This window comes from Protopterus annectens, chromosome 3.part0, assembly GCF_019279795.1.
Source record: "Protopterus annectens isolate FY-2018-M chromosome 3.part0, PAN1.0, whole genome shotgun sequence".
Taxonomy (NCBI): Eukaryota; Metazoa; Chordata; order Ceratodontiformes; family Protopteridae; genus Protopterus; species Protopterus annectens.
The window spans coordinates 167,051,587-167,066,569 of NC_056731.1; the positions used below are offsets into that span (position 1 = coordinate 167,051,587).

The 14,983-nt window shown below is 39.1% G+C and overlaps 1 protein-coding gene across 1 annotated transcript in view; it reads left to right on the forward strand.

Annotated features, from left to right (window-relative positions):
• The window catches only part of LOC122796296 (NFX1-type zinc finger-containing protein 1-like), a 609,414-nt gene that overhangs the window by 484,237 nt on the left and 110,194 nt on the right, over nucleotides 1–14,983 (forward strand). Inside the window, exon 12 of the mRNA XM_044064663.1 lies at nucleotides 13,870–14,108. Within this exon, the coding sequence (XP_043920598.1) occupies nucleotides 13,870–14,108 (239 nt within the window). The remainder of the gene's footprint in view (nucleotides 1–13,869; nucleotides 14,109–14,983) is intronic.

Consider the following 14,983-nt stretch of genomic DNA (forward strand, 5'->3'; position numbering starts at 1 on the left):
TATCAAGTGGTCCATGTTGCAGATTAGGGTTAGGAAAGGCTCTGCTTCACATGGATGGGAAGTCTATTCCAGAGACTGGGGATTCTCTGAGAAACATACCTGCCCCACCAACATGTCTTTTTAAGTTGCAAGGAAAGTTTAAATCCTTAGATCTAGCATCTCTGGTGCTATTTGTTTTACAGATATGCAAAATGTCCATCAGAGTGGGATCCAATGATGCCTTGTATGCCAGGCATAAATCGTCTGTCAGCAGTCTGTAGGAAACATAGCACAGGGACTGGGCTTTGAGGAGATCTGCATAAGAGATTGTGTTTATGCCCTGTATTCTTCTTGTGAGGAACACCTGTGGACATTCCAGTCATTGCATCTGCCAGGCCAGATACATGCCAAGGGGGACATTAGACTCAATGATGGGTCTGATGAGGGATGAGTACAGTGACACGATGACTTCTGTGTACCTAGCTGCAGTGCCCTTACTTATAAGTTGAGTGACATAAAATGATTTTCTTACTACCTTAGACACATGTTGGTCAAAAGCCAGGTGACTATCATCAAATCCCTGACTACCATGTCTACTTTTAAGGGTGTTTTATTAATAAGGCATTTTCTCTGGGTGACCAACTTCCCAAAAGCTAATGGTAAGCCATTTGTCTGTATTAGACCTTCCTATAAGATGATTGCTCCTAGCTTGCAATCACCTCCAAACTTGGAGGCCCTTGCCATTGGCCTTGATTTCCGAAAAAATAGATGCCAAAGAGGAGTGAACCCAGTACAGAGCCTTGGATGCTCCACTGTTGACCAGCTTCTTTGTAGAGATGGTCTCTCCAGTCCTAACTTCATGGGTCCTGTCTGTGAGCCATCTGGCTATCCAGTGAGTTACACAGGGGTTTATGCTTAAATCCATGCATTTGTTTACAATGCCCAAGTGAGATATTGTATCAAATGCCTTTGACTTTGGGATGTATCTTATTGTAAATTTTTTGTTGCATTCTTCCACAATCACTAAGTTCTGTCTTGCCAGGTGGTTAATACATTGTTTATTGATAACATGCCATATAGACATTTTTTTCTTTCAGTTTCCTACTGTAATTAAAGAATACCTTATTACCACATTCTCGAGGCTGAGTTGCTAGGTAGACATGCAACATTTTATAAGAAAGGTAAATAGTTTATTTCTACTTTATCTTAGACATTGATTTTATGACTGTTTTTTTGAAAGTTAATGAGTCCCTATTTTTTAATTTTTCATATCGTATTAATTTTGTGATTCTACCAAACGTTTTTTTTTTTGTTGCATTTACTTGGATGTTTGTCTTTCTTACCGGGAAAAAGCCGAAAGACAAACAACAACTTGGTTGTTTGTCTTTCTTGTATGCGCTGATGAACACAGAAGTTAGTAATGTCATAGAACTCGTTGATAATATCGAGATCTGATTTATTTAGGTCAGTGAGCTTGTTACATACCATAGAAATACGTATTCACCGATGTTTACATCCTGGAAATTAATCAGGAAATCCTCATCATCTGCAGTGCACATAGGCAATGTATTGTCAATTCTTACGCATTCACTGGTACTGTTATTACTTCTAGGATTTAACAGAGCCATTTCACCTTTCATTTTTATCTTGTGTATTAATTTATTCTTTTGGAATTTGAAGAGGTCTAAAAATGTCACTGTGAGGAATGGAAATGTTCCTTCTCTGTGTTTGAACTATCAGAGGAGAACTAAATACCACCAGGTGCAGAGTAGTCCAGTTATTTACAGTTCATTTCAGGCTGATAGCCGTTGAATCTCGTGCCTTTAACTCTGTGTTCTTAACCACTGAAGAATTTCACACCATAGTTGAAAATTACTTGAGATAAAGAGGACAACATCATATCCCATGACCAAAGATGAAATCACAAAGGAGGAGAAGAGTCCAAACACTTTCTTAGCACAGTCGTACATCCACTTTGACAACAACGCAGAAACAGCATTAAATCTGCTGATACAGAGACTGAATGACATGTATCAGTGGCTACATTGCCCAGTTATGTTGTAGTATCTCCCACAAGACAGTCCAATCTTCTAAGTCATACCCTCTAGGTATTTCCATCATTCACTGGGTTAGTGACATATTTTTAAAGATGGTAAGCAGTACCACACCAAGAACCTGTACCCAAGAAGGTCAAATACTCTGAATAGCTGTTAGCTGCAGATATAGAAACAGTTGTCTTTTTTACAACTCACAGTCATATTGAGGTGATTGCTTCATGTACTGAAACAAAATCCAACTACATGGTACTCCATCAAGACCATCATATATAAGGCAGAGAGCTTCAGTAATAAAAAAGCAAACACCTATATGATTGGAAGAACAAAAATGTTATTATCAAAAATTAACTACAAGCTTTCAGTCTTTATTTCCTTAACAGGTCATTCATAGCTCGTTTAAAAGCTGCATTTAAATATCTTCTTTATAAATCATGTCATTCATGAGCAAATAGAAAGTAAAAATCTTTGAGACTGTTAAAAGCAGAAGCACATTTTAATTAATGTAAAAGCCATGCATATAAAAATATAGTTGCCTATTTAGAAATACATAAATGCATTAGAATTGTTTTAAGCATCTCTGCTTAAGGGCATGTTCTTATCATACTTTTGTTAATCTAAAACCCTGGTAGAGTTGCATCATAACTGATATTTTAATTCACATTGTAACATCAGATTTTTATTGTGTTTGCCATAGATTTACAGCTTACAGCGCTTGAATATGTAATGTATCTACATGCATACATTCCTGATAATATTCAGAGTGTTTTTATATATTTTTTTATTTCTAATTGCATGCATGTTCTTGGATTCTTACAGAAAAGCACACAGATATGCTTACAAATGAGAAAGGCATGTTTTCAGTAACTTCTAAGCCTCACATTGATAGTATGCAGCATGTGGTTAAAAGAAACATGCCCAGGCGCTTAGTTACAGTAGCTCCTGCCACAACTAAACCCCAGAGCTTTCTAGCAAGTTCCAGAGTTTGCACAGCCTCAGTGAAGCATAAGAATGAGTCAGGAAACACAAAGCATGGGCCACAACCTAATTTCATTGCTAACTGTCATAACTGTGATGGAAACCGTGAATCTAGAAGAGAGAAATGCTTAGCTTTTGTTCAACAATGTCACAAATTGGAATACTTTCAAAAGATTTTGTAAATCAAAGGCCACACATTCTTTTATTAAAAGGGAACATTTCAAGAAACAAGTTGATCAGTTAGATAGCTTTGTCTCATTCTTTTTTTGTTGATTATGTGTCAGTGCTTGGTGAGAAAGTCAATGCAGTTGATTTATGGGCCAAGAATGAAGTATTTTGTACTGTTTGGATAAATGGTAAACCCATAGAGCTGAAAGTTGATACTGGCTCAAAGTGCAGTGCTATGTCTACAGAAATATTTGCTAGCATGTGTGCTGATGAACTTAATGATACCTCTGACTTTTTAAAATTTAAGGTCAGTGGAGTTGGTAGTAACATCCACTTTTTAGATGTTAACTTGGAGTGGGGTTTACGCAACAGAGGGATGAACAGTAAAATGTATAGAAAGGAGATGTTTCCGAATAATTATTTACATTTTATAAGTGGCCACCCAGATTTTATAACGAAGGACATACTTAGGGGGCAGATAATTCATGCATCTCGAATGACCACCAAAGAGTGTGATTTTTTCAGTGAGATAACCACCATTATCAAAACGTTTAAAGAGAGGGGGTACAACAGTGAATTGTTATATTTGGTAGCCCTAGAGGTATACAACAAAAGAGGGCATTTATTTAAACCAATTTTAAAAGGAGGTGACACTGCAGTCTTAAGAAAAACAAGAAATTTAGATTGAAGGCTAGTTTTTGTGTTAGACATATCTGTTGACTCTTTTGCCATAAAGGAGATTATTAAAAACAACTGGAAGATATTACAGGGAACTCACAACATGCAGGATGCTTTACACCAGAAACCCAGTTTGTTTTATCATAAAGTGAGGTGTTTTAAGACGATGTTAGAAAAATCTGACACCCTATTAAACATCCCTCAGGCAGATAGGGAGGCAGGTATGTATACTTGTGGTATGTGCAATGTTTGTAGGTTTATTTACTTTACCAAGTGTATTTACATAGAGAACATACATTTTACTATTTATTTAAAAGAAAGATACTCTTGTAAATCTGTTGGCCTAGTTTTCATTGATGCATGTTCAGGGTGTCCTAGTTATTACATTGGTATGGCCACACGTTGTTTAGAGAAATGTATCAAAGAACATCTTTATAGTATAAAAATTAAGGATAACAACAATGCTGTGTATAAACACTCAAGTTTGTCCTAATTACAAGAAGTTTTTGTTTTCAGTTATAGAATGTCTTCCACACGATTTAAGAGGAGGGAATTATAAAACCAAATTAGAGACAGCTGTGGCAAAATGGCAAATGAGAATATGTGCACATAAAGCTCCTGGACTGCATGAAAATACAAATATAAAGTGTTTTTTAAAAAGAAGAAGATTGAAAGTTTAATATTTGAGTGGTCTGTTTAAATGTATATTAGTCTTTTTAGAAGTGTATTAAGTTTTAATGTGTTAAATTGATTGTTTTAATTGTTTAATTGTTAATTATGGTATCTATAAAAGGACTAGTGAGCATTCTGATTATGTTTTTGTACTCTGAAGAAGTCTGTTGATGAAAGCGTAGTAAAACTGTTTGACGCTAGTGCGGTTTACCTACTTATTTTTCTCTCCAGTAGCCGTTGTGGTTTTGTTATTTTATACTTGATGGTAAGCAGTAGAGAGGATTTCTCATGTAATAGGCAGACAGGTAAGGAGAGAAAAGTCCAGATATCTTGTCTTGCTATCTAGGAATAGGAAGCAAAAAGAGTGGTTTGATTCCTAAAAATGGCTTAACCACTTATTTCCACTTTCTTTAATACTTCTGCTGAATAATTGAGAGACAACATTTGTCTTGCAAGAGGTGATTTAAGCAACTGAGTGTTAACATTAGCATGGGAATTCTGTAACTTTATCCATGTGTTATTACATTTTACAGTACCAGGAGCAGCAGCCCAGGGCACAGCATCTACTGCATCATAAGTGCCCTAAATAGCATGCTTAGGGACCTGTAAAGCAGAGCTAGAAAGTAAAGCTAAGGTTTGCTGCTTGTTGGCAAAAACAGATAAAAGATACTTGGACATGTGAGACTGGTTAATAGACCTAAAAACCCAGGGTGGAGGATGTATAGACCTTTTGAAATCTATCAGAAGAATGACTGTCTTTGTTATTTTGGATAAGGTTAAATGCAGAAAGGGCATTAGAAGCTGTGTCCTCAACCATAGAAATAACATCAGGGTCTGTAACAGGGTTTCTGTAAAGGAATATATGTGTCTCAGGCACCCTAAAAATTTTTCAGGTTTCTTAGGGGCAGAGACTTGAGAATTAGGGAAACAGAGGCAGAAGCAAATGTATCATCCAAGGCTCCTAAAACTGAAGGAATGGCTACTGGCTTAGGAGAATGCATACCCAATAATTCATATCTCATTTGAGATTCTGACACTACTCTTTCTTCCCATTAAAAGAATTCCTTCAGTTTTGAAATTGTATCCCCAAAAGAAATTTCTTCAAAGGGGGATTCCAAGGAGATGATATCCTTTGGATTCAGACTCACAAGGAGTAGGGAAAGACTGGGACGCATAGCTCAAACTGTTAATATCTGATTCAGAAAGGACCTCTTCATAGGTTCATAGGTTGGTACTAGGCTATCGGCCCTAGGGCCTATGCAAGCCTAGCCGTAACAGTTCCCTGGATATTCCTTCCCACAATATTTACTTCCCTGGACCCCTCTCTAGCAGGGCGACCGACGTGATCCCTGGGGTAAATTTCCTATCTCCCATCCAGTCATCAAAGTTCCTTTTGAAGAGGGCCAATGAGGTGCTCTGCTTGACATGTATGGGCAGTCTATTCCAGAGTATGGGGAGTCTCTGGGTCAGGAACCTATCCCTCCAGCATGTTTTGTTCATTGTGATGACAAGGTTTAGATCCCTGGAGTGTGTGGCTCTGAGGGATTGGGATTTCTTTAAGTGGAGCATGTCCAACAGCTCAGGGTTTGACATGGCCTTGTATGTTAAGCAGAGATCACCTCTGAGTAGACGATATGCCACAGAGTATAGCTGGTGTTTTTTTAGACGGTCAGCATATGGCATCTGCTTTAGGCCTGTGATTCTTTTAGTGAGGTATTTCTGTGGCCTTTCCAGCAGTTGCAGTTGTCTTGTGAGGTACATACCAAATGGGGCGTTGTATTCTATAATGGGTCTAATGAGGGATGAGTACAGTGGGACAATGACCTCCTTTTTTCTGGATGAAAAGCCCTTAGTGATGAGGTGTGCCACATAGAAGGATTTCCTGACTGTTGTGGCAATGTGGTTATCGAAAGTGAGACCACTGTCCACCTGTGTCTCTAAGTCTCTCATCACACTTTCGATGTTTAGTGTCCTGCCACCTATGTGGTAATTCATGGGTACATGTTTTTTTCCAAAGGGGATAACTATACATTTCTTGGCATTAAGCTTGAGCCCATGGCTCTGGCACCAGGCATCTGTTTCTGTAAGGCCCTTTTGTAGAATATCCACATTATTTAGGGATTCAATAATGGCTCCCAGTTTGCAGTCATCTGCAAACTTTGTTAGCCAGAGTCCCTTAGTGTTGGCCTGTACTTCAGAGAAGTAGATGCCAAACAAGAGTGGTCCCAGGACTGAAGCCCGAGGTACTCCACTTGTCACATGTCTGGAGCTGGATTCGGAGTCAGCTACTTTTACAGTCTGGGTTCTGTCAGTAAGCCAGTTGGCAACCCATCGAGTGATGTAGGGATTTATGCCCAGCTTAGTAAGTTTATCTATGATTCCAGAGTGGGGGATGGTGTTCATTTGAGGAAGAGTGGGATCTCTTTGTCTTAACTGGTGAAGAAACTGGAAGTGAAGGCTGAAGAGATGGGATTGCCTTTAACAGGCTTTGTACAAAATTAAGCCAGTCTTCTTGAGAAGTTTTTTTGTTTGAAGGAGTAAAAGAAGGTGACAGATGTGTTTTCTTTTGCATCCTCTTTTTAAGTATCTTTAGCTTTCGGGTTTTAGGAGATGAAATATTTTAAAGATTTTAAAAAATTGTAGATAACAAATAATGGTGGTTCAGGCAAATGTGCAGAAATGCAAAAGGCAATCTGGTGAAGAAGATTTGGGACAGACAGGAAGAAGATAAGAGAAACCGAGGTCATTTAGCAAAGAGGCAGTTGGATTGTGTGAGAGAAGACCTGTGACAGTCAGGCATGAGTGTCGACAAAGACAGAAGTGTGGCATTGAATCAAAAGAGATGGCCACAGTTAACACGACACCCCAGTCCGATGTAGAAAATGGGAAAAATGAGGCTGATGATGATGATTCGGGTTTTAAGAGGGGCATCCAACGCCCTGACCTCCATCAAAGATTTGGTGATGCCCTCCCTCAACACTACCTGATGAAATACCTCCCTCACCGTCAGAAATTATGATCTTAGGTTCTCTCTTCTTGGCCAAAGACTGACATATGGTCCAAGTAGACATGCTTACATCCTAGACAACAGTGGCCTGTTGATGAGATGTGTTAGAGGGACTAGGAGAAATGGACTGACAGTCAGGTGGCTACAAAAGCTACTCAGCAGAGATGTCAGACCACAAAACAGAGTGTAAAGCCTGTAATTGTGTGGATAAGGTCCACTAAAAGAGATTAATTTGTCATGATCTTACACCCCAGCTGTTTAAGGCACATTCTCACTAGAAACTATTTTAAAGACTTTTTGCCTATTCCTTAAGGCTTTGTGAGTAAACAAAAGACATATCTGACTGGACCTGATATTGTGTTGATCCACTAAACAAAAAAGCACAAGAGGAATGGGTGTCCTTATAGTGAATCTGTCTGTCTGTCACACATATAATTACTCTTCATGACAGATGTATTAAATCTGAATACATTTTTCTTCAGAAAAAGAGAGTTCCCTAATAATGGGCGACTTTAACTACCCCACCATTAACTGGGAAAACGACTTGTGTACCAACTCCTTAGCTCAACGCTTTCTGGAATTCATAAACTCCAATGCCCCACCAGGAGCAACAATATCCTAGACCTAGTCATTACCAACATGAGTGACCGGTGTGCCACACCTGAAGTCAACTCCTTGTTGGTCCGATCCAACCATAAGCTAATCACCCTTGATATCCACATCCCGCTCCCACCCCCATTAAGGAAACCACAGTAAAACATTTCTCCAAAGCCAACTTCATGCTTCTTAAGACAGAAGTGGTGAGCTTCATGACACCCATGCAGATGGGCAATACAGTTACAACTGCTGAATCTTACACAAATGCACTCTATAAGCACTTACACGAGTGCATGGATCGTGCTATCCCAAACAGAATCAAGACATTATCCTCCAAAAAAAGGAAGCCAATCTGCTGGTCCCCAGCTATAAACAAGCTGTACAGCAGAAGGAAGAAACTGTTGCAAAAGAGAGTAAAATCTCATGAGTGGAGGAACTCCCTGGTCAGCCTTAGTAAGAAGCTGACATCCCTTATAAGATCCTCCAAAGCTAGCTACAAAAACAAAATCACCACTAATTCTAAGGACAACCACAAAGCATTCTATAGCTCTGTCAAGAATCTTGATATAAACACCCAGATCTGCTCTGAGTTACAGCACAACGGCACAAAAATTACAGAACCAACTGATATTGCCAACATCCTGGCAGATAGGTTCAATGCTAACTTTACCCCCCACCCCCTAAAGGGCCTATATCTATACAGGAAGAATGCAGAGTCCCTGTAATCACAACTATGCAGGTAAAAGCTGCACTCTCTAAAGCCAAAAACACAGCATCCATGGGACAGGACAACATCCCAGGCCACGTTTTACACGAACTTCAGAACGAACTGGCTCCCCACTTAAGCACCGTGTTCAATAATAGCCTTGCATCAGGCTTTGTGCACACTGAATGGCGCACAGCAACAGTTATCCCATGCCACAAAGGGGGAGCCAACACTGATCCCGGGAACTATCGACCTATTAGCCTGACGAGCCTGGTCTGCAAGGCCATGGAACGTATCATCATGGAACTCATTAACAAAGACATTGGTAACCTCCAAACTCTGGATCCCACCCAGTTCGGGTTTGTGAAAGGCAGATCATGCCTCCTGAACCTGATCGACGTCTTTGAGGCAGTCACCAAAGCTGTGGATGAGGGTAAGGTGGTTCACACAGATTATCTTGACCTCGCCAAGGCTTTTGACGCCATCCCCCATTCTGGAATTATAGCTAAACTTACTAAACTAGATATAAATCCCTACGTCACAAGATGGGTTGCCAACTGGCTCACTGACAGCACCCACACTGTAAAAGCTGCAGACTCCAAATCTGACCTCAAAGCAGTGACAAGTGGAGTACCACAGGGTTCTGTCCTGGGACCTCTGCAGTTTGATATCTACTTCTCTGAAGTACAGGCTAACACAGAAGGCCTCTGGCTAACGAAGTTCGCAGATGACTGCAAACTAGGAGCCATAGTCAAGTCCCCAAATGATGTGGACATCCTACACAAGGGCCTCGCTGAGACAGATGCCTGGTGTCAGAGCCATGGCCTCAAGCTCAATACCAAAAAGTGCGGTGTCATCCCCTTTGGTAAAAACTGTGTACCCATGAACTACCACATAGGCAGCAATCTACTTAACACCGAATGTCTGATAAGAGACCTTGGGACCCAGGTGGACAGTAGTCTCTCTTTTGATAATCACATTGCCACAGTAGTCAGGAAGTCCTTCTACGTGGCACACCTCATCATAAAAGGGTTCTCATCCAGGAAAAAAGAGGTCATTGTTCCTCTCTACTCGACACTCAGACCCATTTTAGAGTACAATGCCCCTTTTGGAATGTATCTCACAAGACATCCGCAGCAGCTGGAAAGGCCACAGAAGTACCTCATAAAGAGGATTACTGGACTCAAACAAATGCCCTACACTGACCTTCTCAAAAAACTCCAGCTTTACTCCATAGCATATTGCCTACTCCGAGGTGATCTCTGCCTAACATATAAAGCTATGTCAAACCCAGAGCTGTTGGACATGCTACACCTAAAGAAATCCCAATCCCTCTGAGCTACACGCTGTAGGGACCTAAACCTTGTCACCACAATAAACAGGACATGCTGGAGGGATAGATTCCTGTCCCAGAGACTTCCCATACTCTGGAACAGGCTATCCATCTATGTCAAGCAAAGTTCTTCATTAGCACTCTTCAAGAAAAATCTTGATGAGTTGATGGGAAATAGGAAATACACCCCGGAGATCACTTCTGTGTCTCTGCTCGACAGTGGCACAGGAAAATAACTTTCTTGGGTGGCGTGAGCCAGGGAACCTTGTTGGCTAGGCTTACGTAGGCCCTTGGGCCAATAGCCTAGTACCTACCTATGAACCCTAACAAAGATACTTATCTGCCCAGTGTTGTAGGTGACGTCAACTGTCAGAACTAATCACTGTGCTGATAATGAAGTCTGCTTAAGTGTACTTAGGGCAAGAAAATATTTTCTCACCTGCATGTCCCTCTTATACCAGCACATACTTTCAAGCTAAAGGCAGACATACAGTAGGTGGGGAAAGAGCCAAAAGCTTTGCAGACCTGCCAGAGATCTGATCCTTGGCAGGATACATCCAGTATGGTTATGGCTACTGCAACACTGATTTAATGAAGAACATACCAAATTAGTTTCAGAACTTCTGAACATAGACTGTCAAAACTTCTGAACATAGACTGAGTTTCCTTGTATGACACTACCTCTCCCACAACAGAGTTGGATATCGTCAAGTCTCTTAACACTATAACTAAAAAAAAATCTTCCTCATTATTAAGTCGAGTGAAAGGGGGAAAACTTGCCCATGACTTACAAAAGAAGCAAAGGTAAGCCTAAAAAGCAGGGATGAAATTTGCCACAAATGGAACTCCTCTGTTTTGCAAATTGACTAGGGCAAATTTAAAAAATTCAGACATGATTGGAAAGTGTGTGTAAAGTTTTAGGAAACACAGATAGCTATTTTCTCCATCCCAGAATCTAATGAAAGATCTGACATACTTTTATAACCCTTCCCAGTCCAGTAAGTTATTTTATATCAGTATGAATTCCAGGCTTCTGAAACCAATTACCAGGAGTGTTTCCACAATCTGTACATCTCCAGTTTCCACAGATTAACATCTTTCCCCATAAAGACCTGAGCTATACCTCCTACCCTCCTCCAACCACAGTAATACTCCATGCAAAGATATAAACAAAACTGCTGGGAAAAGTCAGCACCACAACCAAACCCAGCCCAAAAGCAATTCATCCCTTATATCTCCATTTAACTGCCTGTTAGTTCTCAAAACTTCTGACACATCTTTAGTCTGCCAGTCATGAAAAAAGGGTTGTCTCTTCCCAGTTCAGAAATGCTGTAAGAGTCCCCATTCCCAAGATCTGCACTCTTAGTTTTTCACAGGACTTCAGGACAATATCCATTGCTTGTTTAAGTATGCTTTTTTAAGAATCTTCTCTATGATCAAATCTTAGACCATATAAACAAGTACAGCACCTTCATAGATAGCCAGCATGAGTCAAGACCTGGCCAGAAATCTCTTAACAACCATATATCCCCAACTGATGAAACCTACTCAACTATCGGAAGGAAATATCAAGCATGTACCATTTTCATAAACTTGAAAACTGCCTTCAAAATTGTTAATCTCAAAATTCTTATAAAAGAACTACAAACCCTTGGTTTCAGCTCTTTTATCCTTAAACGGTTCTACAACTATCTTAAACAAAACATTCTCCATCACTAGTCCATCAAATTTCATAGTTACAGGTAACTTTAACTATAGCATTTCCTATGGATCTGTTCTGGGGTATATCGTTTTTACTGTTTCATTAATGACATTACCCCCTTTATCAATCCCTCAAATATCACACTCTGTGTTGATGTTATTGTATTGTATAATTCTGTTCCATATCTCTTTTCTGCAGAACAGCCAATAGTCTGACTTTATACTGCTCTGGGATTGAATAAGCAAGAACAGACTCTGCCTAATATCACCAAAACAGCCATTCTACTCTTTGGTCCAAATCCCATACTTCCCAGCTCCTCTTTTGTACACATCGACACCCATGACAAAAGAAACATCCAGCAAATATCCATGCCTCCTGCTTGAGCCTTCTGTCACCTTTAGAAACCACAGAAACTATTTACAATAAAGTGTTCAAACAACTTAAGATTGCCTAGTCCATTTCTAACTGTATGACTTACAAAGCATGTGCTGCAGTTGCTGAGAATGCTCTCCTAACTAGACAAAAATATGCCCTTTCCCAACAGCTTTCAACTCTTCCTGAGATGCTCATATACTACAAATGTCTCAATGCCATTTGTAGATTCATTGACTTCTTCCCAAGAACAGTACCTTACTATATTACCATAAAAAGAGCCAAATGGCTTCCAGTCACCACCTGTACCACTCACCTCCTGTCATCACTAACCTTTAAATTGCTAATTTACAGCTACTGACTCTAACCTAGAAGCAGGTATATTCTCCTGTGACCTTTGAAGTGAAAATGACACATTTTTGTCCTGTAAAAACGTCAGTTTCATACATCAATAGAAGTAAAATATTTTTTTCAAAAGTAGTCCAAGCTAATTGGAACCACTTTATTATGCAAATCTGTAAAGCAATACAATATCCCACCTTTTTAAAGAAACTCTTAGAACATCTCAAGAAGGCATATACCCATACATACTTTATAGAGAAAGACTAAAATTCCTAACCTCCTCCTTAATTCCATCCTCAGCCATTCAAAGATTATTTCAACATCATTGTAAAAAGTTAATTTTACACCTGCCATACATCATGTAGATAGCAATGTAAATCTATGCAGACCTATTTTTTAATTTTTAAACCATACTCAGTTTGCATCAGAACTTACAGTTAATTTATAGTAAAATATCTGTACATTTGTGATATTGTTCTATTGCCTGTTGCCTGTATATCATTTACTGGCATTTCATTTCATTTCCCTTTCATTTGTTTAGTTTGTGCCTGAGTTGTGACTAATTAGGTTCTAAAGACAAGTGTATGTACCCAATTAACAAGTCAATCAATCGAACAATCAATAACTAAACCTTTGGTTATTGAAAGTCACTAGCACATGGCACAGGTATTCAGAGCAACATTTATTTGTGATGCTTCTGTATATTCAGGGCTTTGCAAGCTTATTCACACAAACTGTATCCTACTCGGTGCAAAATATGTTCAGGTTGTTACCTGCCTGGAGCCTAGATTACATATTAAATTTTTAAAAGTACTTAAGGTGTATAATGTTCATTCCATAGTATTTGAATGCAAAGTTCGCTGCAATTTGCTTGATACCTTTTGCCCTGTATTTACCAGTCATAGAAGAGCATACATCTTGTCTGAGCCTGATACAGTACATTTAACAAGAGGATGAAGGTTTTCTGCTGAACTAACAGGTCTACTGACTTAATCATACTTATTGTTAAGTAAAGCAAAGTAAGAATTCCATTTTTATAGTTTAATTTTGCTTTTTAAACCTCATATTGCTTGACTATGAAGAGTTCTTCAGTTTGGATTCATGTTATTTTCTGTTTATTATGCTTGTATTCATATTTTCAAATGAGAATTGCACACCTTCAAACTGAATGTCATGAATTGCATTATTATATAACATTCTTTTTATTAAGAAAAGCTTTGGCTAGACATGTTTGTTTTCAGTGGTGTTGTGAAAATACTGAGTGAGATGTATAAATTGCAGATGATACTGATGTGGAAACTGGAGTTAGTGGAAATAATTCTGAAGAAGAAAGCCTTCAAATTGCAGAAGAGGCAGAGCTTGTGCAGGCAGAAAGAATGACGGAAGATGACGATGTTCAGAAACAGCTTCAGAGTGCAAAGGCTAAAGCTGCTGTTAGGAACAAACAAATCCTTGCTCTTGAGCAAACTGATGAAGAGGAACAGCAGGAAAGCACTGCTGCTGATGATGAAGACTGGGAGGTATGTTACATTGCCTTTTACAACTGAATGGTATTTATAATAAAATATGTATCAGTATGTTATAAAAATCAGCAAATCGCACAACACATTCTTAGCTATTAGTCACACGGGCTTTAAAGAGTAGCAAGTCCTTAGGAAGTTAGAAGTTTGTTGAGGCAGTACAGTTTGGCAGGGTGGTGGCTTATTGTATGGAATTCTACTGTCAGTGTAGCCAGAATTGTGCAACTTAGTTTTGGTTTATATTGATAGACCTGGTTGCTGTCACATGTCTTGCATATTTTCTGATATATGCACAGATTGCTAGATCATGGATCATCGTGGACATATTTGGATTAGTTAAGTGTAGAGGGGGCATTGTTCCTCATTGCTGCCTATAAATCTCATGCCAAAGTATATATGTAGCTTGCTGCCATATCTTCCACTTTATGTGATACATCATTCTCTGTGCTGTGGACTGCCTTGTGATGTGTAATTCTAAGTAAATGTCATGCTTCATGATTATTATTCTTAATTTTTGAGTTTACTTTGTTCATTTCTCATGTTACTTACTGCAGTCTTTTTATGATTTTTTACTTTTTAAAGCCTTTTTCACTAAATATGCCTTCAGCCGAACATCCCAGTAAGAAATACTGTAGGTTAAGATTTAAAAGTATGTCTTCCTCTCATGCTAAGTATGCAAGTGTACTGTAGTTTCATGCAAACAGTCTGAGAAGTTTATAGCCAGTATCAACGACTGCCAGTAGACTTCCATTAAAGCACATTTTCAGTAATCAGGTTGTTATAAAAAAAAAAAGACTTGCAAATACTTTTGATTTGGCTGATCTGTATCTGATTCCAGAGCTTTACCAACAGAAATACTTTGGTAATAGCAAAAG